The sequence below is a fragment of the Stegodyphus dumicola genome, chromosome 3 (assembly GCF_044657685.1).
Source record: "Stegodyphus dumicola isolate Sdum_Otavi_A_Nest chromosome 3, ASM4465768v1".
Taxonomy (NCBI): domain Eukaryota; kingdom Metazoa; phylum Arthropoda; class Arachnida; order Araneae; family Eresidae; genus Stegodyphus; species Stegodyphus dumicola.
The window spans coordinates 154,393,163-154,419,512 of record NC_140770.1 but is presented as its reverse complement, the minus strand read 5'-3'; the positions used below and the strand labels follow the sequence as shown (position 1 = coordinate 154,419,512).

Below are 26,350 nucleotides of genomic sequence, written 5' to 3'. Positions count from 1 at the left end.
TAAGATATAAAAGAATGGGGGAACACAAATATCATTAAAATCTTTTTATTGAGTCATAAGAAAAAGATCTAGCAAAATATTAAACACAAAAATAATAAGATTAACATTTAACAGTCCTTTTGTAACATAATTTTCTCCCTTCTAGTGAAAAAAATCGTTAATTTAAAATATTTCAACATAATTGTGCTTGGCAACTCAACTGACTATGTTTGATAATTCTCCTTCTCCAAGTGAAGCTAGATAACCTTTTACTATTTCAAATTTTATCAATTTTCCCCCGAATTGAGTCTAAAATCTAAAAAAACCGAACAGCTTTCGTGAATCATCTCTAAGTTGTAGTTGCTTCAGTGTTTTCTAAAACTAAGGATTCCTAATGTAATTTCTCCAGCATCTACGAAAAACTATACATGAGTAAAGATATTTCAAATTCTGTTTCAACGAACGAAAATTAATTAGGAGTGGATTACTTGATTGTCTCAAAATGCATGACCGTTGTCTGCCTGTAGAGAAGGATGCCTTCATGGAAGACTTTTAAGGAAACTTGCTCTATTTTTACTCTGAACATAATGAAAGCTTGAAAACCTTATGCACTCAGCATTTTCTACTGACAGAAGACAAATTTAAGTTTTACTAATGTGTCATAGATTTAGCTAACATTTTAATAAATATTTTATGAAATACTATACATATATTTCTAATAATATTCATGCATTGTCATTTCAAAATCAGGCAAAATTCAAACATTTATTGTCTTCGGTTCTATAGAAATACTCTTTGCATTTTGAAGGACAGAGGAGTGGGTTTCTCCTCTTCAAGAAGAAAAAAAAAGTATTGCGCATTTTCACATTTTAAAACTGTACACGGAATTGTCTCTTAGGTTCTTAAGTATCCATTTAACTTTCGGTTAAGAGTTCAAGGCTTACTTTTCGAGTGAATTGTTCAATAGTTGAGTTTATTAAGTAAGGGACTGCAAGTTTTCGATACAATAAATTTGCAACGCTTCAAGCGACGAGCTGTAGAAAATAAATGTTATGCTTCGCAGACGAAATAAAATAGGCAAACGCATTCCGGTGCATGCAGCTTACAGTTGTTCAGTTCCATTTCAGATTTAAACGCCAGGGAAAACCTCCTTGGCCACGGCTCTGCCTCAATAACGCGATTTTTACCATCTTGCGCGGCTTCGAGCTGCACAGCACAGACTTTAGCCTTCACTTATTCGAGTGGAAGATATCCATGGGAAGATGGAGATTATTTCACAGAACCTCCATACCACAAATTCATATTTCAGAAATATTTCTAAGTAAGTCATGGACGTAAGCATGGTTAAATAAAAGAACGGCGGCATTGTTAGTATCATTTGTGGACAGGAATTTTCAGAGAATATCACTGGTAAAGATACATATTAAACCTTGAAAACCATAAAGATGTATGTGCTATCGTGAAAGCGGAATTAAAAAATGCCCTTAATAAACGCAGTATTTATTTAACTCTTTGACTATTAACGGGACATATATGTCCCGTTAAAAGTTTAAAAATGACTGCTAGGTTAAAAAGTACTTAGAATCTCCTGAATGATGGGGATCATCTTGCAATAGTTGGAAAATCAAGACGCCGCTATACTCCTTGTACACAAATGAACCCAGAGAAAAGAAGAAATATGAGCTACCCAATGTGTAATGTTGGGTTATGCAAAGAATGCCTTTTACCTTGGGCTATACGATGCAAATCTATTTCATATAATAAAGTTTTACAAAATAATAGGTGTGCTTATATTTAAGTCTATCGCTAGGTGTGGGACATATGTATCTCACAATTAACTATGGCTGGGACATATGTGTCCCCAACCTTGGGCTTGAAAACCGTTTTCCTTTATGTATGACTTGGATAGAAGCCGGGGTAAGAAAGTTTTTTTTTTTTTTATTTTTTTATTCTTAGTCAAAGGTTTAAGGTCAATAAATGTTTCTAAATCATTAAGAGAGAGGAATCTGAGTCATCCAATAGTGAGTGTTATAAATTGTTTGTTGAAAACTCCATCAGTAGAAAACATGATGTGATCTATCGAAAAGAAAATCATTTGGGAAGAATGCATTTTGAAATAATAATTTTAAAATACAATTAGAAATATCATATTGTCTGTCTTCCATTATCATGGGAATCAAATGTAGTACATGTACACAGATGGTCTCCGTTGTTACCTAATACTTTCTACACACATAATTCTGACAGCACTAACGTTTCCCTGTTATCTAGAGTTTGATTATGGATCCACAGTAATGTAGATTATAGTATCATTTATCATCTTGTTCTTGCCCGTTCCCATTAGTTGCAATCAACTTCCAGTTTCTTTCAGGTGATAAATTACACGAGAACACTTTATACCATATGTTTGATGCTTTGGAGGCAGAAATATTAAGATGTACTGTTTTATAGCCTCCTCAGCACAGTAATGATATTCATCACGCAGTAATACACGCAAATGGTGCTAATTCTGCATCATTTTCCATATTATGTATGATGGCAATAAAATAAAAATGAAGCTGAATTATCTTTACGTTTTCAGATCTATTTTATATCGTTCCAAACTATTGTGTCTGCCTCACAATTCATGTATTGTTTACTTCAAACCGAATATTAAAAAAAAAAATACTAAACAGAGTACTTCTTGCCTTTTCTTTCAAAAGCATTTCAGCAGCAAATGATACTCTTTTATATTTACGAATTTTTATTTTCTCGACTGTATCCTGCAGTTTGTTTAATTGCCATTGCTGCCATATCTGTTGTAGGAGGGCAGTCTTTCAACAATGTAAAATTCATTTGTACACTACTAAAGTCTCCAGGAAATTCAGAAAAATGTCTCCAAGAATGCGTAGCGTCACAACCATCTAGAATTCCTAACCTTTCCCTCTCAAGCACTCATAGCCATGAAAAGTGTTGCATCAGGAAAGAAAGCAATTAGCAGAATCTTATTTATTGTACATGTGCAGTATAATAGGAGGAAGACACGATTAAAGTTGCAGATGGTTTGATATATACAGTGTGCAGAGCTGCAACTTCTAACAGAAACAAAGCTGTAATCCGGCTGGGCATCAGGTCGAACTAAGCTTAGATGAAAGATACCGGTACTTCATTCCATGCTATTTCAACTCTGTGTCGGAGTTCATCAATCATAGGACCTGGCGAGTCGTGCTAGTCTGTCTGTAATTGATTACCAGAAGTTCTAATGATTGAGAAGCTGGTCAGGGCAACAATCGAACATGTATCATCGGCGCATCAGGACGCCAAGCGCTGTACCCGTTATAACGATGAAGAATGCAAGCTAAAAGTATTTGTTCTCTTTAGTGCCTCCACACATGGATACCTCAATCATGATGCTGTATGCGGGACCGGAATTCGTCTGAAAAGACGCCGCCGTAACATTCTTGTGTCCAGCGGCGTCGTTTGTTGCGCTACAGTAGGCGCGCCTGTCTTTGCTGCAGCATCAAGGGAAGCAGCAACAATCGTTGCCTTGATGACAGTACACGGGGCTGCAGACGTCTTCTCACTGTTCACGTGAGCACCTGTGATCATACGTACAAGCCAAGTTCTTGACTAAGGGTACACAGTATGACTGTCTGATCCCACAAAGCCGAATGGACAATATGTCTATCCTCTCGGGTGTTAGTGGCCCGAGGCCGTTAAGATCCTGCTTGGAGTTCAGTATGGTTTACCTGGACCCATTGATTGCCTATTTTCTTTCCAATCATGAGATCCTGCCCAACAAGAGAAGTAATGCCCAGAACAATAAACCGCAGTCCCGATAGGCCTTGATATTTCCGCCATCGAATTCCTACATATGCTGGTAGGAGTTTCTTCTTCTTGCACGAGGAATAACTTGTACAAACCAAACAACTTTCAAATGCGATTTCCAAGAGAGATACCCGCTGCACAATCATCCCATTTATACACAATATATATATGGTGTTACTCATACCTATTTTATGCGCATGCGCTCGGTGCTAATATTCCAGCATGTAGTACCTTCTATGCAAATTTGACGTTTGTTGCATGTCACATTTATGGTATAGCAATTTTAATGGTTAGCATTGTATAATATGTTAAGGCATCAGTTATAACTATTTCGCGACATGCATGAATTTACTGAGAAATTATAGAATATCTGAAAGGAAATATTAAGCACAGGGTTCGATCTTTCTGTGAGTTCATGCCATACAAGTATTCACATGCATTGCCGTCAGAAGCAGGTATATATCATGATAATTTATCCTTGATTCAAAATTAAATTATACAAAGCATATAAACTACATGCCCCAAAAAACTAGCAAAACTTTTAAGATTTTATAATGTATTATTAAAAAAAAAAACATCAAATAGTAAGTATGTAACTTGAAAATGGTCTCATTTACAGCTCCATGATTAAACTTATTATATCATATAGGATGGTTAAAAAATGTCTGGCAGAAATGTAAAGGCAGTTAGAGGGGACTGGCGTAAGCAGATTCTGTAGTAGAATGTGTGTGTTGAGAGACGTGTTTGTTAAGGTACTTGGCTGAAGTGATGCAGAGCACTGTTGAAACAGTACGTGAAAACATTCCTCAGGCGTAAATTGTTATTCTTCATGCAATTTCTTATGCATCGCTACATGAACATGGAGCTGGGATGAAAAGTAGCTACAGAGAATGATTCCCGAGTATATCCACTGAGCAATTTGTCCATAATCTTACTGCCTCTGCACTGCGTGATGATTTTTAATTAATAAGACGATGCAACGCAAATGTAATTAATATCTTTGAGTTCCAATTCGTATTTAGTTAACGCCTACATATTGGATTGAAAGAACATCTCATTGTTGCAAAGTTATGGTGGCATTGAAGAAATTCGAAACGTAAGCATGATAAAAAGTAACCTGAAAGAACGCGTTGAAGCAAAAGAGTTCAGAAACTACATTTTGAGAGAAAATAGTTTCCTGAAAGCTATTAATTCTGAAATGGAAATTTTAATTTGTTTCCGAATTGAATCACTGTGCAAAAAATGCTGCTTTCTTATGTTTTTGCAACATTTTCTTTAGAGTGCCTTTTTGAAATAAATTTTTCTACAAAAAACATTGTATTGATAATTATTGAAGAAAAACTGTGTATACTTACTTATAATAGGAATTATTGCACTTACTTGGCAGACAATATAGTTGATCTTTGGAAACATTTACGAAGATAGGAGTACTTTCCGGACACTCACAAATTCCACTTTGACAATAGGAGCCATTGATTGAAGCACAGTCATCTTTATTCTTACATGCTATATTTGGAAATATATCTGATGCACCTGTATAAAGATTGTTTAAAAGATCAGAATAAAAACAGCAAGGTATTAAAGATTGCTCGATAAGAAATATTTACTGAAATAATAATATATTGATTAATATTTAGTACTCTTTTCTCAGTCAATCTTCGCACTCAGGAGAGCTAGCATTGGCATATGCGAATTATGAATTCTGACAAGCTAGGAATAGTGTAGAACCGGCACACATTGCAGTTCTTTCATCAGTATTATAAAAATCCTCTTAGCCGTTTGTTTATTTATTGACTATGCCACGTGCAGAAATGTGGTAAACTTTGCAGTTTGACTAGGTACCTATTAAGGGTATTGTACTAAAAACAGGCATTCCTTAAAATGTACAGAGAGTATTCAGAATGCTAGTTGTTTATAAGCTATGAAAAAAGGTTTGAATTATTTTAAGCTTAGATATATTTTCCCTATGCATTATAGGGAATGACAAATGCTATTTAGGCAATGTATTAAAACAGAGTTATAAAAGAGCTGTTTTTGAAAAGATGTTATGCAGAAGAACTCTATAGCACTAACGTCTTGAACAAGATAATTCAGTTACTTTTATTTCCCACTAATATAATATCATAAAAATTCAGCAGCTATAGTCTCTTAATTTCTTCTTTGTGTAATCATTTTGGCCTTTTCCTGACTAACGTCTGTAAGTAGTTTCGGTTAGGAAAATGCTCTTCTTGTAGCATTGGCTTAGACATTTTGTCGTGGAGACATTGTTACTGATTACATACCATGAATTCTTTCCAGAAACTGCACTTTGGTTTTTCCTTTTTCATGCACAGAGCTGGATTAACCATTAAGCAAAATAAGTGCGTGCTTAGGACATCAAGGAAAGGAGGCATCCCTGAAAAATTTCCCATTGTCAATTTTAGCATGGAACGCAAGCCACAACTAAACCAAAACTGACAGAGATGGAATGAGACAAACTGGCGTAAATGTAAGTGGGGGCATTAATATATTTTTAGTGCTTAGGGCCTCTAAAAGTATTAATCCGGCCCTTTTCATACAGCAGAGTACGGGTTACAGTCTTTGCTGAACCCCCCCTTCCCCGATTACGTGTCGGATGTGCTTCCAGTTAAACCACAAAGTAATAGGGTGAACGGAGTATATTTTATCGGGTGTAGTGAAAATTTTAGTAACTGTCACTTATCCAGAAGTTTCGAGTTCGTAAAGCCAAACTATACCCCTTAATTGCTTGAAACAGTATATTATTTTGTAAATAATTTTGTAAATATAACGCTGATTTTTGTTGTTTGACTTCTGAATTAGTATATTATCTATTGACAACAAGTTACTCATTTACAAGTCCATTCTACGTTCACTTTTGTGATATGCAAGTCCAGTTTGGGCATATACCAAGAAAACTCATAGGAAAAGATTGCAAGTCTGCCAGAATACTGTTCTATGACAAATTGTAAATGCTGAATGGTATGTAAAGAATAATAGAATACATGAAGAGTTAGGCATTGAGTTACTGCGCACTCATTATTATAACTTAGCCAAAAAAATTTATGAAAGGCAGCAAAATATTGATAATCCCGGCATTAAAATCTGTGATTACGACTATAACAGTTTGGAAAATATGGATAGGCCTATGTCTCAACTAAATGTATGGATCATGTAATATGCGACTCTAATAATTTGACATATGTGTTTATTTATGTATTTATTTTCATTCCTCTTATCTTCTACACTTCAAATTTTCTGTCTGCATTCTCACTTTTGTGTATGTTATAGATATCTGAATATAATTATTTCAGGTCCAAGTCTTAATATTTGATGTTGTGTACTTGATAATTCTTAATGGATTCAATTTGCCTATGTTTCCACTACCTCACTCTTGTCACAGTCACCAGTTTCTCGACTTTTCTGCTCTCACTAATTTAGACAACAACTCCATTGATATTAATACGTTAACAATATTCTTATCTGACCTTAACAAAAATATTAAAAAAAAGGGGGGAAACCTATTCGATGTATCTTTCGGTTATTGTATACTACCTTTCAAATTGATCAAACTGTTCTCCAAGGAATAGAGCCTTGGCTCAAGCACCCTGGTGTCTCAAAACACCATTCTACAGAGAGAGAGAGTTTAGTCAGAGCGGGATTTCGCTACTGTGAGCGCACGTTGCTATTTCTTCCGGTTGTTAATCTTGAATATAGGCTTCTCCTTCTTGCCGTTGAATTATTATCCTGCCGATGTAGGTTCTGAATCAACCTGGTAAAGTGAATTGCGTAGCCTTGCACTACTGTTTACCTTTAAATTTAGTGTTACATTTTATTTTAAGTTTCTCACCACAAATGGTCGGTGGCTGTAAAACATAATATTGTTTACAGTCCGTGCGTCTGTAAAAAATATTATGTTCAATAAAAGAGTTTTGTACACCCTTCCCCTAGTTATGTTCACCTTCAAGCTTGTGAGAAAATTCGCAAAAGAGTAATACTTAGGTAGATGTAGTTATATTTAATGTTAGCGAAGAAAACCAACTCCCATAAAGATACGGATTTTGTTTCTAATATTAAAAAAACGAAAATATTGAAACTATGCATACCTTTTACATCGATTGGTACTGACATCCAAACACCAAAAAGCAATGGTAAACATATAACTAGCGGGAACATTTGACGATTCCTCATTTTCTCAGTATATAGCTTTCGTATCTCAATATACAGCACTGAAAATAAATGAAAATCTTCAATTAATGCAAGGTTTTAGTTTTTTTGTTGGAAAACATAAAATATGCAAAAAATTGGAACTAGGATCGTAAGACTTATGTTAATATTTGGAGTTATTTTTCAAACTTTAGCATCTCTAGCTTAACATACGCCGTAACTCAAAAAAGTAATCTTGGGAAAAATCTACTGTTTGCATAATATCAAGGAAAATAGAGTAGAAGGAGAAAATATATGGTAAACAAAAATCTCCTTATTGCAATTACTGGTATACGATAGGAATAACATTTGCTACATGAATATTTTTATCTCTGTAGTAGTATAATGCTCACGAATAAAATAAGTCCTTTAAAATGCCTATAAATGTCTTTTTAAAAAATTTTTCGCATGCACCTGCTACGTTGAAATTCTACAGTATTTTATTATCACTCCCAGGATCTGAACACCGCCTAGACTGTAACACTCAGACTTAGGAGCTTGGATTTTAGGAGGAGGAGAGGCCAAATCATTATATTTGTTGTTTGGGTGAAATTAATAACCAAGTGGTATGAAGCGAAAAATCAGTCTCAGAAGAAAAGAATATTGATGATGCAGGGATTATTAGATTGAAAGTGATAAAAATGAACCGATTGTGGAAGGACTGTAGAGTTATTAGGTTCTTTTGAAGCTGAGGATGTGAAAAATGTGCAAAACCGGGACTCGAATACTAGTCGACTATGCTTCCAATTACACCACGAAGATATGCAGAAACGAGGGTAAATACGTTATAGGTTAAGTGACAATGCCACGATTCGTGTTGAATCTATAGGCATCAAAAGAAATGGAGAGTAATGAACAATAAAATTCAGCCAAGGTAGAAGGTTGCTGACCCTATTTATGAAATTTGCAGGGAAAAAAAAATTCTTAAAATGGAATCTATGAAGCAGGTGAGCATTCAGATTTATTTGAAAACAATTCACGCATTGGCAGCAATGATGATTTCAGCGTAGAAATAATTAAAGAAAGATAACTAAACTAATAAAAAATTTTATTAATAAATTTTTCTCTTTAAGTGTACTTTCAGCATCAATGTATGCATTTCTTCATTTATAGAAATAAATCATTTTTGCATAAGCATTTCAGGCCGCAAATACCTCTTGCGTGTGCTAAAAGAAAAATTGAAAAATTCTTTGTTATATATATATATATATATATATATAAACTAAGATGAACCTTAAAATTTAACTTTGATTTAACGTAACATGAGATATTATCCAGTTTCAGAATAATGAAGATTACAGCAGAAAAAGAGAGCTTATTTGAAATTGAAACCGACGCCAACTTTAAGCTAAAAACTTTCCCTGGAGGAGGTGAAACATATTTATGGGGTATTTGAATGGGGTTGAAAGTAATAACTTAATAAATTTACAGTTTTATGCGGCATGATTGTTAATTTGTTTTAACATAGTAGAAATTATTACTATAGACACCTAAACTAAACTAAACTCAGTGGCGCAACAGCCCTAGTAGGCCATGCCTGCAGTGCCCCGAAATCTTCTTTCTTGACTGTGGGCCTCGCGGTGCGTGAGCAAATGCCCTGAACAAGTGGTCAGCTTGTCGCAGGACCCCCGTGTTTGGTCTGCAAGCGAACTTGGTGCTCATTCTTTCGACCCACTTAAGGGATGAAAGGCTGAGTCAACTTTGCCCAGCCCTAGAGCCGAAACCCGGACCTGTGGAGCCGCTGCGCGAAGCATTAGCCACACTGCGCCACCGGACCAACTATAGACAAAAGCTGTTCAGAATAAAAACTGTCGCCGTGGTTTCAATTATAGTTTGATTCCCTTCCTTCTGATCTATCCTCTTTGATTAATTTCTTTGTCGTCCGTAACGTGTCTAGCGCGTTCAAGTGAAACTTCCGCAGGGCGGCCGTAATGCGCCTCAAGCGTTCTTCTACAGTGAGAGATGGCTTCAACGTCTACTCAGCAGAAAAAATGAAAAAATGAGGTTGTGAATTGGAAAGACAAGAAGGATATGATGAGTACAGTCCATAATAAATGTTGGAACACGGAAAAGAACTGTAAAAAAACCAATAATTGTAAAAGATTACAACAAAATGGGAGGAGTGGACCGCCTGGATGAGATGTTATCAAATTATCCTGCTGTTAGAAATAAGAAAAGATATTGTTACGAATTTGGTATTTAAAAAGCTAATGTTAGTTCAATTATAAATTAAATGGTTTTATTTCTCGCGCAGTGCAGCGCGTGACGAATATTAAAAGAAAGCTAAGCCGGAAAAATTAAAAATACAAGAGCGCGTGCGTTAAATAAATAAATATCTCTTTTTGATTTCGAGAAAGTGCTGGAAAATTCTAGCGCGTGATTTTAAAATCTTATAAAAGGAGGAAAACATCTCAGTTTGTAGTAGTTGCTTAGTTTGTTGTTGTTTAGAAAACTGCTCTTGTTGATTGTAGCGAATTCGCGGATTAGCGTTCTTTAGCTGTTTTGAATGACGTTCTATTGGACATTTGAGTAGTTAAAAGATAACTACTGTGAGATATTGTAATACTGCATGATAATTTGAGAAAATTTAAGCATTTCTGTTGTGATAATAATAAATTTTTGTTCATTTTTCATTGGACTTGTGCATTCATTTCATAATGAACCCGTACGCACGCAACAATTTTTGGTGTCAGGAGTGGGGTTTGAATGCCAATAACAAGAGCGATGGAAGAACAATTCAGGCAAATGATGACTGCATTTGCTGCTTTTCAAGAAAAGATGGAAGGAGCCGTCAACTCCGTTAAAGAAGAAATTAAAGGCGAGATGAAATTGGGCCAAGAATCCGTTAAGGAAGAGATGAAGGCCATTCAAGCTGGTCAATTAACTTTTAAAGACGAAATAAAAGCCGTACAAGTAAAGATTGAAGAAAGTCAATACGAAATGAAAAGAGAAATTGCCTGCATAATAGAAACCAAATTCGATGCTATGGAAGGTAGGATAGATGTGGTTGAAAATAAAGTTGGGCAAATTGAAGAAAAGGTTTCTTCTGTCAAAGATGAAATAGAAGATAGAGTGTCGGCTGTGGAGCGACAAGTCGAAGGAAGAGTTTCGGCCTTCCAACAACAAATTGAAGATAGAGTTTCTGCCGTTCAAGGACATATTGAACAACAAATCGAAGACAGAATTTCTGCTGTCGTCGCCAAAGAAGTTGACACTTTAAAGAAATTCGTAGCGACGGCAGGGAGCACTTCGGATGGTTTAAAATTTCTACCCATGCCTGCTCGTCCCTCTCTGAAGCTATCAACATATGATGGGAAGACCTCCTGGCAGGTGTATAACACACAATTTTCTATCGTGGCGGATGCGAATGGATGGGATTCCCAAGCTAAGGCCTGTCATCTCGCCGCTTCTTTAAGAGCCGACGCAGCGGATATCCTTCAGACTCTTCCCGAAAACAAAAGGTTAGATTTCGAAACTCTGTCCGGCGCCTTGGAGCTGCGCTTCGGGGAGAAATGTTTAAAAGACTACAGCAGGCTCCAATTAAAATCCCGTCAACAGAAGCTCACCGAAACACTTCAGGAACTCGCCACGGATGTTGAAAGGCTGTCACATCACGCCTTTTCGGAGTGCCCGACAGAAACAAGGGAAATCCTGTCCCTGCAATATTTCATCGATGGCATCCGGGACCCTGAAATACAGAAAGCACTGCGAATGGCGGATGTTAAAGATCTGAAAAGCGCTTTAGTGTATGCCATGAAATTTGAGGCAGCCCAGCAAGCCAACCGTCGAGACCGCCATCCAGTCAGAGCTGCTCAAGTCCAGGAGCCAGGGGATCAAGTCACTGCTCGTCTAGACGATTTAACTAGACAACTGAACGCCTTGAGACAGAATATTGGTGACAAGAAACCGACCGTAAAGTGCTGGAACTGCGGTGCTGAAGGACACATCCGACGAAACTGCAGAACACCCCAGGGCACGGATGCTAAGACCGCTCCTAACAAACAGCAGGGAAACTAATTAGTGGCCATCTCGCGGGGCGGAGGTTGCCAGATCATGAAAAGCCCCAGTTTAAAGCGCTTCAGATTTCTGCAGTGAGAGGCGGCAGTAATGGACTTTTCATAATAGGACATATTAATGGAGTTCCCTGCAATATGACGATAGATACAGGAGCCAACGTTACCATCATCCGAAAAGATTTGGCTCACCAACTGGGAAGCAAACTTATCTGGACGCCGCTCTGCGTTACCCTACAGACTGTGTCCGGTGAGAAGATCAACATCGATGGAAAAGTAAATGCTAACATCACGTTTGGAAGTGCCGCTTACCATCACACGGCATATGTAGCAGAGATCACTGATTCTTGCATACTCGGATTGGACTTTCTAAGGAAATACAATTTTTCCTTGGACTTTAAAAATAACGAATTGCATTCTACATCTGAGGACATAGCGTTATTTGGAGTCAATGATGAAGTTAAATCTGTCCATAAAATCATAGCACAAGACAATATCACAATACCGGCAAGAACAGAAATTTTACTTCCTGGATCCATAGCCGAAAACAGAAATTTTCGCTACGGCATCATAGAATATCCCAATAACTGTAATAGCCCAAAAGGAGTACTAGTAGCCTCAATACTCGTCGACCTATCCAGAACGGTTATCCCGGTGAGAGTCGCCAATGTAACTGAGAAGGGGAGAATTATTAAGAAAGGTGAAGTGGTTGCAGCATGTACTCCAGTAACCACCGTTGAAAGAAAGAGTAACATCCAAGAATCCGTGTCCTCAGAGAGAATTACATCGGAGTTATTGCAGAATGCGCAATTAAACGATAAAGAGAGGAATGCTGCCGATCGCGTCATTAAAGATCTTCAAGTTGTTTTCTCCCGCTCGTCTTCTGACGTGGGTCGAACTAGTTTGACACAACATAGAATAGATACCGGCGATCATCCCCCGATCAAGCAAAATCCAAGACGTCTACCGTTTGCTAAACAGGAAGAGGTGCGAACACTGTTAAAAGATATGGAAGAAAGCGATGTCATCGAGCCTTCAGTAAGTCCATGGGCATCTCCCATCATCCTAGTCAGAAAGAAAGACGGCTCAACAAGATTTTGCGTCGACTATCGCCGGTTGAATGAGGTTACGAAGAAAGACAGTTACCCTCTTCCTAGAATTGACGACATTCTCGACACTCTTTCTGGCAGCAAGTGGTTCTCAACACTTGATTTAAAGAGTGGGTATTGGCAGGTAGAAATACAGCCTGAAGACCGAGAAAAGACGGCATTTACTACGGGACAAGGGCTTTGGCAATTCAAGGTGATGCCGTTTGGACTGTGTAATGCGCCGGCAACATTCGAACGTCTTATGGAAACTGTTCTGAAAGGCCTTTCCTACGAAGCCTGCCTCATATACCTGGACGACATCATCATCGTCGGAAAGAGTTTTGAAGAACATTTAGAAAATCTTAGGAAGGTGCTTCAGAAACTGAAAGAAGCCAATCTGAAGCTGAGTCCCGCTAAATGCAAATTGTTCCGAAAGGAAGTGAGTTACCTGGGACATGTCATCTCTGCAGAAGGTGTGCGCACGGATCCTGAAAAGGTATCAGCCGTTAAATCCTGGAAACGTCCCGAAAATGTCCATCAGCTGAGAAGCTTCCTAGGGCTTTGCACCTACTATAGAAGATTCGTGAAGGACTTTTCTTCCATCACAAGACCCCTACACAAGCTGACAGAGAGCAACCAAAAGTTCTTGTGGACAAAAGAATGCGAGGATGCATTTAACAACTTAAAGGAGGCTTTAACATCTGCTCCAATCCTGACGTATCCTCAGCTTGACCGACCATTTATTCTCGACACCGACGCGAGTAATGAAAGTGTTGGTGCTGTTTTGTCCCAAGAAATAGACGGCCAAGAACGTGTAGTGGCATACTGGAGCAAGTGCCTGTCTAAACCGGAGAGGAATTATTGTGTCACCAGGAAAGAGTTGCTCGCCATAGTCAAAGCTGTAGAACAGTTCCATCACTATCTATACGGCAGAAAATTCCTGCTCCGCACCGATCATGCATCATTGACCTGGCTTTGAAATTTCAAGAATCCTGAGGGTCAAATAGCCAGGTGGATACAGAGACTCCAAGAATATGACATCACTATCCGTCATCTTAAGGGATCATCACACGGAAACGCCGACGCCCTGTCTAGAAGACCTTGCCAAGAAAGCTGCCGATATTGTTCCAGGGTGGAAGCGAAATACGAGCTGCTGACTCCGTTCGCAAGACAAATTACAACATCAACATCGGCTGATCGAGAACCGTGGAGTGATGATGAAGTCAGGAAAGACCAGCTGGAAGACCGCGACATTAAACCCATAATTGATTTAATGGAGTCATCAAACAGAAAACCTACCTGGCAGGACATTTCTATCTGTAGTCCTACAACCAAACAATATTGGGCACTCTGGGATTCACTTCACATTCGAAACGGCGTCTTATACCGGAAATTCGAATCGGATGATGGGAAGACGTTCCGATGGCAACTTATACTTCCAAGATCCCGCATTCCTGATGTCCTTAAAGAGTTACATCGCACCCCTACTGGAGGTCACTTTGGAATAATGAAGACCTTGCAGAGAGTTCGTGAGCGCTTTTACTGGAATAATGCAAAGGATGACGTGCAAAAGTGGTGCCGATCTTGCGATGCCTGTGCAGGTCGGAAAGGACCGAGGAGACGCAGCCGAGGCAAGCTGCAACGCTACAACGTAGGGGCGCCTTTTGAACGTATCGCCTTTGACATCCTGGGACCTCTGCCACGATCTGCTGATGGCAACAAATACATACTCGTTGTCATTGATTACTTCACCAAGTGGCCTGAAGCTTATCCTATTCCTGATCAAGAGGCTGTCACAGTAACTGAGGTAATGATACAGCACTGGATTTCCAGGTTCGGAGTGCCTCTTCAGTTACATTCCGATCAGGGAAGGAATTTTGCCTCGGCAGTAATCAAAGAACTATGCAAACTACTCGGCATTGACAAAACTCAAACGACGCCATTGCATCCCCAGTCGGACGGCATGGTAGAGAGGTTCAATCGAACCATCCTTAATAACCTCTCATTAGTGGTTTCCAGAAATCAACAGGACTGGGACAAGAAATTACCACTCTTTTTACTGGCTTACCGCAGTGCTGTCCACGAGATTACCGGCTATTCTCCATCACAGATGCTCTTCGGTCGTGACCTTCGTCTGCCTTGTGATCTATTGTTTGGCCGCCCTCCGGATGCTCCTTCATCGTCTGAGGAATATATTCAAGATCTCCAGGCCCGGTTTGAAGTGATGCACAACTTTGCACGAGAGCGAGTCAACTTGGCGACGGAGAAGATGAAGACCCGCTACGACACAAGAGCTACTGAACATCAGTTCCACGAAGGAGACAAGGTGTGGTTGTGGAATCCGACTCGACGGAAAGGACTTTGTCCGAAATTACAGTCACCTTGGGATGGCCCGTATACAGTCCTAAAAAGGCTGAATGACGCCGTGGTTCGGATTCGTAAGTGTTCGAACTCTAAACCTAAAGTCGTTCATTACGACAGGTTAGCTCATTACTATGGCCATAGTACGTAATGTAAATAATTGTAAATAGTATCAGACCATGGTCCTTTTTGATTATAAATGTGCATTTGATTTGATTTGTATTTAGTATTTGATTTGCATTTAGTATTTGATTTGTATTTAGTATTTGTTTTGCATTTAGTATTTGATAGCATTTGATTTGTTTAAGTTAGTTATTGCATTTATTGTTTATATTGTTTGATATTGTAATGTAATATTTATGCCTCAGTTGCATTTATGCCACAGTTGTAAGTTTAGCTTCCTGTCCAGAGATTGTACTGCCCGGGACGTGCAGTCCTTGGGAAGGGGGCAGTGTTACGAATTTGGTATTTAAAAAGCTAATGTTAGTTCAATTATAAATTAAATGGTTTTATTTCTCGCGCAGTGCAGCGCGTGACGAATATTAAAAGAAAGCTAAGCCGGAAAAATTAAAAATACAAGAGCGCATGCGTTAAATAAATAAATATCTCTTTTTGATTTCGAGAAAGTGCTGGAAAATTCTAGCGCGTGATTTTAAAATCTTATAAAAGGAGGAAAACATCTCAGTTTGTAGTAGTTGCTTAGTTTGTTGTTGTTTAGAAAACTGCTCTTGTTGATTGTAGCGAATTCGCGGATTAGCGTTCTTTAGCTGTTTTGAATGACGTTCTATTGGACATTTGAGTAGTTAAAAGATAACTACTGTGAGATATTGTAATACTGCATGATAATTTGAGAAAATTTAAGCATTTTTATTGTGATAATAATAAATTTTTGTTAATTTTTTCATCGGACTTGTGCATTCATTTCATAACGAACCCGTACGCACGCAACAATATTATTATTTTTCCATTATGCTTTATTTCCTTATAATTTTACTTAATATTCATTGACATTCATCCACTACGAAATTCATGCATGGAAACAACATTACACGCTACGAAAAACAGAAGGCCGCTGGAGGGAAATTTTCGCAGTCAGGAGAGGACGGCGAAAGGGTTAAGCTTTTCTTGTATGAATATGGAAGAATGAGTTATAAATTCTAAATACTTATGCCAAAGATGAATTTCATATATATGAGCCAATAAATCCTCAAAACGTTCCAGTTACAAGAAATATTTCTCGGGATTTCTTCTAAAGATGTCTTGGGATTGCCTGAGGCCTTCAGTTTCTTTTAACCCTTTGGCTACTAACGGGACATTTATGTCACACTAAAATTTAAAAAATGACAGCTGGGTTTAAAAGTACACTGGTGAAAGAAATTAAGAGAAGTTTCGTATTTGATCTACGACCTCCGGAACTACTAGACAAATTTTAATAAAATTTAGTGTGAACATAGGTTGATATAATACTAACAAAATAAACATTCAACAGTTATAATAGACACACATGTTCATGCGTAACACTCTGGGAGTCTGAAGGTCTGAAACAGCAGTTGCAGAAGACACAAAAGAAATGGGTTAATAGGGAGTATGGTCCTCTCTTACAGCCATACAGGCCTCGCAGCATGATGTGATATTGGAAATAAGACAGTTTATCAGTGCCTGTGGCAATTGGTCTCACTCATTAAGCAACGCTGTTTTCAGTTCCTGGGTGAGTCGGAGGGGGTGAGATTGTGAGATTGCTGGGGAATACCCCATCCACCTGATCACGAAGTGATCTTATGATCAATAAGGGGCACCCCTTTCGGACCATTAATGTGTTAATAATAATCAAAGCATAATATATGGAAAGAAACACAGACTCAACGACTACACAAACATAGAGCAATAATCAAACACTACACGACGAAAGAGCACACATAATCACAAATTAAAAAGTTACAAAAAATTTTTAAAATCAGTCCAAAATTCCCACTACCTGTCTATTATTATTTATAAAATTCATAATTTCTTTCGCTAATGATTTCAAATGTTTATAATTCAAATTCGATAAATCAAAGTGCACCTTATAATATTTTTCCCTTATAGAATCAGTTAATTGACAGTCCACCACAAAGTGTTTAGCATTACCTGGCACCTTACAATTCAAACATAAATTATTTTCTTGTATACAAAATTTTTTAAAATAAAACGGAAATCTACCATGTCCTGTTAATATTTGATTAAAATCAATATCATTATATACAATAGTTTTATCAAGAATTTCAATATTTATCAATAAGTCTTTTTTCTTCTCAGAAACTGTCCACATTTCTTTCCATTTATTTATATAATATTTTCCCATAAATGCTATTGCAATTTGTCGTGAACCAACAACTTCAAGGACAGGTATATCATTTCTAAATGATGCCTCTTTGGCCTGAGAGTCGGCCCTCTCATTCCCATAAAATACCACATGAGCTTTCACCCAATGAAATATAACTCTAGGAATAATAGTTTCCAACAAAAATTTGAAATCCATAACTATGATATTAATATTATCAGGGCGGGAGAGCGACTGGAGCAAAGACAAACAATCAGTGTATACATTAACAATAGAATATGAATGAATATTCGATTTAATCCATTTAAGAGCATATAAAACAGCAATACATTCAGCTTGATAAACAGAATTATAAATATTTAATTTATATATTCCATAATCAATTTCTTCACCACAGAAATATACTAGAAATGCAGCTCCAGTGCATCCCCCTAACCCCGAACCATCGGTATAAATATCGTATAAATTAAAATTGGGTGGTTCTTTATCAAATTTATAAGCAAGTCGTTTAGTAAGATGCAATAAATGAACATTAAACTTTTCAAAAGCATATATAGTAATTATTTCTGAATTGAAATTATAAAAGTCCTTATATCCAGAACGTTGTTGAAGGTATTCGTGGTTCATTTTTGTTTACTGTTACAACTTCGCTAAATCGACACGAGCAGATGAATAAAACAGAATTAAAGTTCTTACCTTAATGAAGTGTAATCCAAGCTGCAGAGGTAAGGAACACGATCATTGTATTAGCAAACACAAAATAACATATTTATTAGGTATATGAAGAAAAAAATATCTAGAGATGATTACAAGCGTTGTTTACTGTCCATTGCATAACGCGAGAAGTGAGTCATACAAGGAGAGAATGTTTCTCCTTGTTTTTTGGATCAAGTCCAATCACAGTTAGCGGGGGTGAGGGGGGAGTTGTACAGCCTCATCGCCTCCGTTATGAATTGCTCCACAATCTCCCACTCGATGAGCTGTTCTGTCCAAAGTAAGCCCGATTCCTTTCAATAGAAATTTCAGCTGTTGTCTGGGCAAAGGTTTCGTGAACATGTCTGCATACATCATTTTACTGTTGCAGTGTATTAATTTAACAATCCCTTGATTTTGTAGATCACATACGTAGTGATATTTCACATCGATGTGTTTGGTGTAACTGCTTCCTTTCTCTTTTCGGGAAAGATTTATGCATGATATATTGTCCTCGAATACGATGTTAGCTTCCTGTTGAGCGGAACCTAAATCTCCCATCAGTTGTCTAATCCATTGTAGCTCCTGCAATGTTAAGGCTAGAGCGATGTATTCGGCTTCTGTCGAAGATAGGGCGACACAGTTTTGTTTCTTGCTTCCCCATGATACCGTACTGTTTCCTATTTGAAATATATATCCGGATGTGGATTTTCTGTCAGAGGTATCTCCTGCCCAATCAGCGTCACTGTAAGCTTTGATGACTGGTGCACCATTGGATTTTAGATGTAATTTGTAATTAATTGTAGCTCTCAAATATCGTATGATTTTAATGATACCGTTCCAGTCCGATGTTGATGGATTTTCTACTTTTCTGCTAAGTATTCCAACAGAATTTGCTATGTCAGGTCTTGATACTGTTGCTAAATATAAAAGTGCTCCCACTGTGTCCAACTGTGTATAGTGTCCAACTTCATACGGAGTTTCCCCAGCTCCGGAACCCCATGCACCGATACCATACATTAAAGTAGGCAAAACAATGGCTTTATATAAAGCAAGTAAAATAACATATCTTTTCTTAAGAATGCTACCTATAAAATTTCGTTTATATGTAAGTAATAATTGATCTGTCTTCCGTTGTACAGACTTAAAGTGATCAACAAACGTAAGGTTATGATCGAGGACAACGCCCAAATATTTCCTGCTATCAGTAAATTTGATTCTTTTCTGTAGATATCTAATCTGTGGAGGTCTAACAGTTCTTCCTGCTCTTGGAAAAAAACATAGCTTGTGTTTTAGACATATTAAAATTTAGACCCTCACGAGAACTCCATTCATTCATGATAACACAGATTCTATCAAAAAGTCTTTCAAGTTTCTCGAGCGAGTCCTCCCTAAGTAAAACAACAGCATCATCAGCATACGCTATAAGTTTAACATCGCATGGGAAATCCTGTTTCAACAACTTATCGATAATTATGTTTCAGAACAGGGGAGAGCTGCAGGAGCCCTGTGGGCATCCCCTGCCAATACTAAAGGTGGATCCAAATTCAGTTTCGGAAAAACAATTGAAATAAACCTTTCTATCTCTAAAATAATCTAAAACAAAATTAAATTTATTTCCAGAAATATGGATATTCAAGAGTCCCGACAGCAAAGATGTCCAATCCACGTGATCAAAAGCCGATGTAATATCAAAAGACACCAAAAGAACATGTTGATTCATTCTATACTCTCTAATATAAGAGACAACTTCAAACAACGCATTATCAGTACAACGACCAGGTATAAAGCCAAATTGACCATAATGAAAAGGATTATATTTCATTATATAATGTGTAAGCCTATTAGTAATTAATTTATCAAGCATCTTCCCAAAGATATTCAGTAGAGCATTAGGTCTTGATTTCCCATCGGCCTTAGGGATTAAGACAACTCTGCTAATTTTCCACTTGTTTGGGAATGTAGAATATCTTAAACAAGAATTATATAACGTCACAAAAAATTCTGGATATAGCTCGAACAAAATTTTAATTATGGCAGCATGGATACCATCGGGCCCGGGTGCAGCTTTCTCTCTCAAACGACGAACAACACCAGCTATCTCATCACAAATAAATTCTGGATCATCATTTCCCAATTTAGAGTCGTCAATACCGGAAGTATTATAATCAAAATCAGGATTTAAATCAAAATAGGTTTCGGCAAATGCTCTATTTATCTCCTCGAAGCCACCATCAATGCCCATTGGTCTTCTGATAATATTTTTATGTTTACCTTTATTAACAGCAGTTTTATAAAAACCATCAAAATGATTTGTGCTATTCAAAAAATATTGAATCCTGCTGTCACTTTTGGCTTTCCGAATAGAACGCCTATAAACAGCAAGTTCCCTTTTATATCTCTTTTTTTTATTTTTAGTGATGTCATCAATATTTCGCACTTGAGAACTTTTCCTAAATGCACTTATTCTTCTCTTAAGTCTATCAAGTTCCATATTCCACCAAATTATCTTTTTATCCATCTTTCTCTTAACTCTCAATTTTGAAACAACTCTTCCCACCAGGCAATTTTCCATATCAGAGACGATAACATCAATCTCTTATTTACTACTTGCGCTTCTCAGATCAGTGGTAATATTCTCAATAATAATATTTAATTTTTTACATAATTTGTAGACCTTGGGAGTGCTTCTACTTATAAAACTGCCATTTCCGTGTTGAACACATAACCTCTTAAATTCAAAAAGAATATACCTATGGTCACTGAGGGACTCTTCTAAACTAACTTCATATTTATAATCACCAATATCCAGTGTCTGTGAACCAGGTACAAGATCGGTCCATCCTTGCCCGACAGAAGAACAAAAAGTTGTTGTAAAATCTTGTATGTTAAAAAGCGTCAAATCCTTAGAAGCAATAAAATCAAAAAGCAAAACTCCACGTGCATCAGCAGTACTAGCCCCCCAGCTAAAATGTTTACAGTTAAAATCTCCCAAAATTAAAAACTTATCATACATTTCTAAAATATTATCTAATCTATGTAAATTAACAGTCAAATCTTCCGCCGGGGAAAAATACACCGAAATCAATCCATAATTCTGTCCCTCCAAAACAACAGAAATACTCGTAATAACATCAGTCTCATTGTCCACTACAAAATCCATATTCTCATTGGTAACCACAATAGCAGTTCTTCCACCACTATGGGATGCAACTCTCCAGTTACTATTCACATAAGCCACCTTATCAGGTTCAATGTTTCTTCTTACCTTCTTCGGAAACATACAATGACCTGACTAGAACAGAGAGCTTACTAAAGCTATGTTCACTAATTGTAGTAAGTAGACAGGATACAGACGAAGGGTATACAAAACCCTTTATTTTTCTTTATATACAATGACTTCCGTACTTCGGAATACAATGACCCTCCACTCGGGGTCTAACGTAAAAGATATCAAAATAAAACTAAACTCTAATTTAACTTTAGAATAAGATTGGCCTTATAATAACAGGAAGCATATGTAGCACAGAGACTGTGAACACTACAATACGTTTAATTTATCAAGAGGATTAAAACCTCTGGCCTGGAAGGCAAATAGCAACTGCGTAACTTCTAAGGTAAGCGGCCTGCTTCGAACTCACTGCTTCCTCTCTTCTGCTTGGCAAAAAGGCCACACTTAAATACTTGGCGTTCGCCAGACAACTTTGCATAAACTCCTTCACGCTTATAATTCTGGCCGGAAGTAGAAAATAAGAAGTGATAGTAAAGATTTAAAATAAAATAAACGTTAGTAAAACTTAAGATCCTTACATACTTCCCGCCAGAGTTAATTTGTTTGAAACTGAGGTCTAAAACGACCTTGTTGAAAACTTTTAACTCTAAAAACTAACGCGAGGCCAACCTTTTACAATCATAACTTAGCTAGAAACTAGAAAATTTAAAAGAAAGAAATTTGTTACAATAGCAGCTCCCGGGATATACAACAATCTTTTTTTCTTTTTCATCTGTACTGCATCTAAACAGGAGCTTTATTCAATTCTGGTTCCTTCCAGAGATCTGGAAGGAAAACTAGTTTAATGAAATGTTACAGAATGACATTGCAAATAACATATAGAATATACTTTTCTTAACATTCTTATTTCATTCATGACTATTTTAATTATCTCTCCCCGTGCTCTCTGACATGTGTTGTAAAAGAACACCAACCACGAATGTGTTTCTGTCTACGTGTGCCACACTTCCTCCTACAATCAAAACACTAACGTGTTAAAATTCAACATACGAGACCTCTTAACACACCCTAATTTCAACTCTAGACCCTGAGGTACTATTCTGAAAGTGGCTAACTCTAAAGTGTAGCGTCAGAGAGCCTAACTACATCATTCAACCTTTAACATATATTCGTCATGATTTAATCTTTACAGTCACACGAATAACAAATTTTTAACATTACTTTCACTTTTACCATATCACGGTATTTCTTAACATTCAAAATAACAGTTCACATGTATACAAGAACATATCAACATGCCGTTAATTTTACACATTTGAAAACATACATTAGTAGTACATTGTTAACTTCTATTCTTTTCAAAGCAAGTGCCAATTCTTTCTACATTGAAATAATACTACATTTCAAAAAGTCTTTCAGACTAAAACTTCTTTCTTGCTAGAATGTTTTAAATAAAATTTATACAATAACTTTTTACAATATTTAAGTCTTTACACAACGCTATTATACATCAACTTTAGTTTTACGCGCCAGTAATTGAAAAACATAATACCAAAATCGGTAACAACTCATTTCTCGCCCTTTTGGCGATAAAGGTAGACCTCGCATGAGGTAAAACTTCTTGAAATCTGCCACTTGCAATAAGAATGAAAGATTAACTTAAGTTTGCAAAGTAACATAAAATTTTACTTATCTTTGTGATATTCGGACATCCTTTTCTGGGCCCAGTCTTTAAAGGTATTGCAGATAGTTGTTTGATTTATCCTCCTTCTTGTACGGGCTCGCCCTTCAGTGCCTTCCTCTGGAAGCTTCCTTTTTTCACCAGTTCGGTCACCCTTGAATACCTTCTTTTTCTCCTCTGCTTGTGGTCTTGGCCGTTTGATGGCAGCTGGTCTTGGCGGAACCGGGAACCTTCTTTCGTGTTCCTGCTAGGACCTCGCTACTGGCCGTTCAAATTTGCCTTGTAACGTTTCCTCCGCCGTTGATGGCCCTTCCGCAGTTCGTCGACATTTGCTGCGGAGAGTCCTGTCGGATGAGTAGATCGTCCGTTTTAGAGCCGGGTTATAGTTGCCGTCCTTTCTCCCGGTCCTTTCCACATACGTCGTCCTTCTCCCTTCTTCATTCTGGGGATGTTCGTGAACTCTGTTTTCTGGACGGTGGAACGGCTTCTTTTTCTTTTTACCTTCAGTTTTTCCGCGGGGCAATTTTCTTTTCACTTGCTTCTGTCTCTCATTGGCTTGCCCTTGTACTTGTCGTTTTCCCACCTCTGGAACTTGTACCTGCGGTGTCTGCCGTACCGGATCCTGCAAAAGATCTGAAAAGATTTTCATTTTATTACGATCGAAGTAGGGTTTAATTTGATCCATATTTGCGGAACAGATTTCACCATTTCTTGCCTTTAACACTACAACAGCGTGAGTTATTTTTTCTATAACATATGGTCCTTCAAAGCGTGGAAAAAATTTGGCAGTTTTATCTTCTGGTGCTGAAGAAAGTCAATGCTTAATTTTTAAAACTTCATACCCTACTTTATAAGTTACTCCCCGTCGTTTCAGATCATAGTATAACTTCTGTTTTCTTTGTGCTACTTCCGTATTCCTTTTTGCTTCTTTTATTAGTTTTTCTATATCACCCATTTTAAATTCTGGGGCTCTTTGTTGCACATAAAATAGTTTATCTAACGGTGTTATAACCTTTCTGCCTAGAAATAACTCAGCAGGAGTTTTGCCCGTTGTATCATGTTTTGCGGTCCTAAGGGCGAAAGCAAATTCATTGACATAGTTATCCCAGCTTTTATGAAAATTTTTAACATAACTACGGATAATTTTCACTATATTTCTGTTGACCCGTTCCGCTATATTTGATTGCGGCCGATACGGGACCATTTTTAAATGACGTATGCCCAGTTTTTGACACATGTCTTCAAATATATTACTTACAAATTGAGGACCATTATCCGATATAACTTTTAGGGGCGCCCCGTATTTTAAAATATATTTATTTAAAATAGAATCAGTAACTAATTTCGCGGAGGCTCGTTTTAAGGGAACAATTTCGGTCCATTTACTAAAATGATCAACCATAACAAGGAGATAGCGATTTTTATTTAACTGACTTGTTGGGAAAGGGCCCAATAAATCGATGCCGATTATTTCATTTGGAAATTCGGATTTAATACTATTTAGAAACCCGGCCGGGCGGAAATTAATATAATTAACGGCTTGACATGTTGGGCAGGACTGGACATACGCCCTTGTTAACTTTTGCAGTTCAGGAAAGTAGACTGCCTCGCGTACGCGTTGGATAGTTTTTCGAATACCAGCATGAGAAGCTAAAGGGCTGTCATGGAGCTCTTGCAGGATATTTAATCTAATATTAGCTGGGATAACAGGTCGAAATTCGTTGTTGGAATTCGTAGTTTTTGTGTAGAATAATAGACCATCTATTAGTTCGTAATGGGCCGCCCTATTTCTTATCGCCACAATATCTTGGTGGCTAAAATTTTCAGGATCCTTCAAATACTCATAAATACTTCCAAACTCAGGATCCTTACCCAGTTCGGTTATTACAGTTTCTCGGGAATTTATTGTACACGCTGTCAGCATTGCAACTTTTACGGTATTACCCTGTTCGTCTAATTTAATTCGTGATAGGGCATCTGCTACGATATTTTCTTTTCCGGGGGTATGCTTGATTACCAGATTATATTCTTGCAGCTTGAGTGCCCATCTTATTAACCTTGGGGATAAATTTTTCCCTGAGTACAATCTAGTTACCGCCGCATGATCAGAATATATTGTTATCGGCGCCTTTCCAAAATAGACTCGGAACTTTTGCACTGCTAACAGAACTGCAAGTGCCTCTCTCTCGGTCGCGGAATAGTTTCTTTGTGTTTGATTTAAAGTTCGGCTAAAAAATGCCACGGGCTGCTGATTTTGCGAAAGTACCGCTCCTACCGCATAATCCGAAGCATCCGCTGAAATTTCTAAATTTTCATCCTTTTCAGGAAATTTCAACACAGGGGCTTGCGTTAATGCTTGTTTTAATTTTTCGAAAGCACTATTGGCTTCGGCAGTCCACGAGAATCTTGCCTTTTTCCTTTTTAATTTTAACAATGGCTCAGCGATAGCCGCAAAATCTTTTATAAAGGACCTATAATATGAACAAAGTCCTAGAAAAGAAGAGAGCTTCTTTGCCGTGTTTGGAGTCGGATACTTTTGTACAGCGATTATTTTTGATTCATCTGTCTCGATCCCTTTTTGCGATATTTTGTAACCTAAATATTTTAATTCAGGGGCTGCAAATTTGCACTTTTCGACATTAACTTTTAGACCGGCCTCATTTAATAAAGAAAACACCTGTCTTAAATCCTGTATATGTTGGTCGAGATTACCACTAGTAATAATGATATCATCTAAATAGATAAATGTGGACTTTCCAAGAACAGGTCTTAACACAATGTCCATGCATCGCTGAAATGTTGCTGGGGCGCCTGAAAGGCCAAACGGCATTCGCAAAAATGCATAAGTGCCAGACTTGGTTATAAAAGCAGTCTTAGGCACGTCCTCAGGCCTGACCCCTATTTGAAAATAACCATTCGTTAAGTCTAAAGTCGTCATAAATTTGGTTGATTTTATGTTCCTTAAAATTTCTT

The 26,350-nt window shown here is 37.4% G+C and overlaps 1 protein-coding gene across 1 annotated transcript in view; it reads right to left on the bottom strand.

The window, feature by feature from the left end:
* Positions 1 to 26,350, bottom strand: part of LOC118202654 (uncharacterized) — a 62,686-nt gene that overhangs the window by 20,721 nt on the left and 15,615 nt on the right. Inside the window, exons 3-4 of the mRNA XM_035374819.2 lie at positions 7,890 to 8,012; positions 5,167 to 5,319 (exon numbers count right to left, since the gene is read on the bottom strand). Coding sequence (XP_035230710.1) covers positions 5,167 to 5,319; positions 7,890 to 8,012 — 276 coding nt within the window. The remainder of the gene's footprint in view (positions 1 to 5,166; positions 5,320 to 7,889; positions 8,013 to 26,350) is intronic.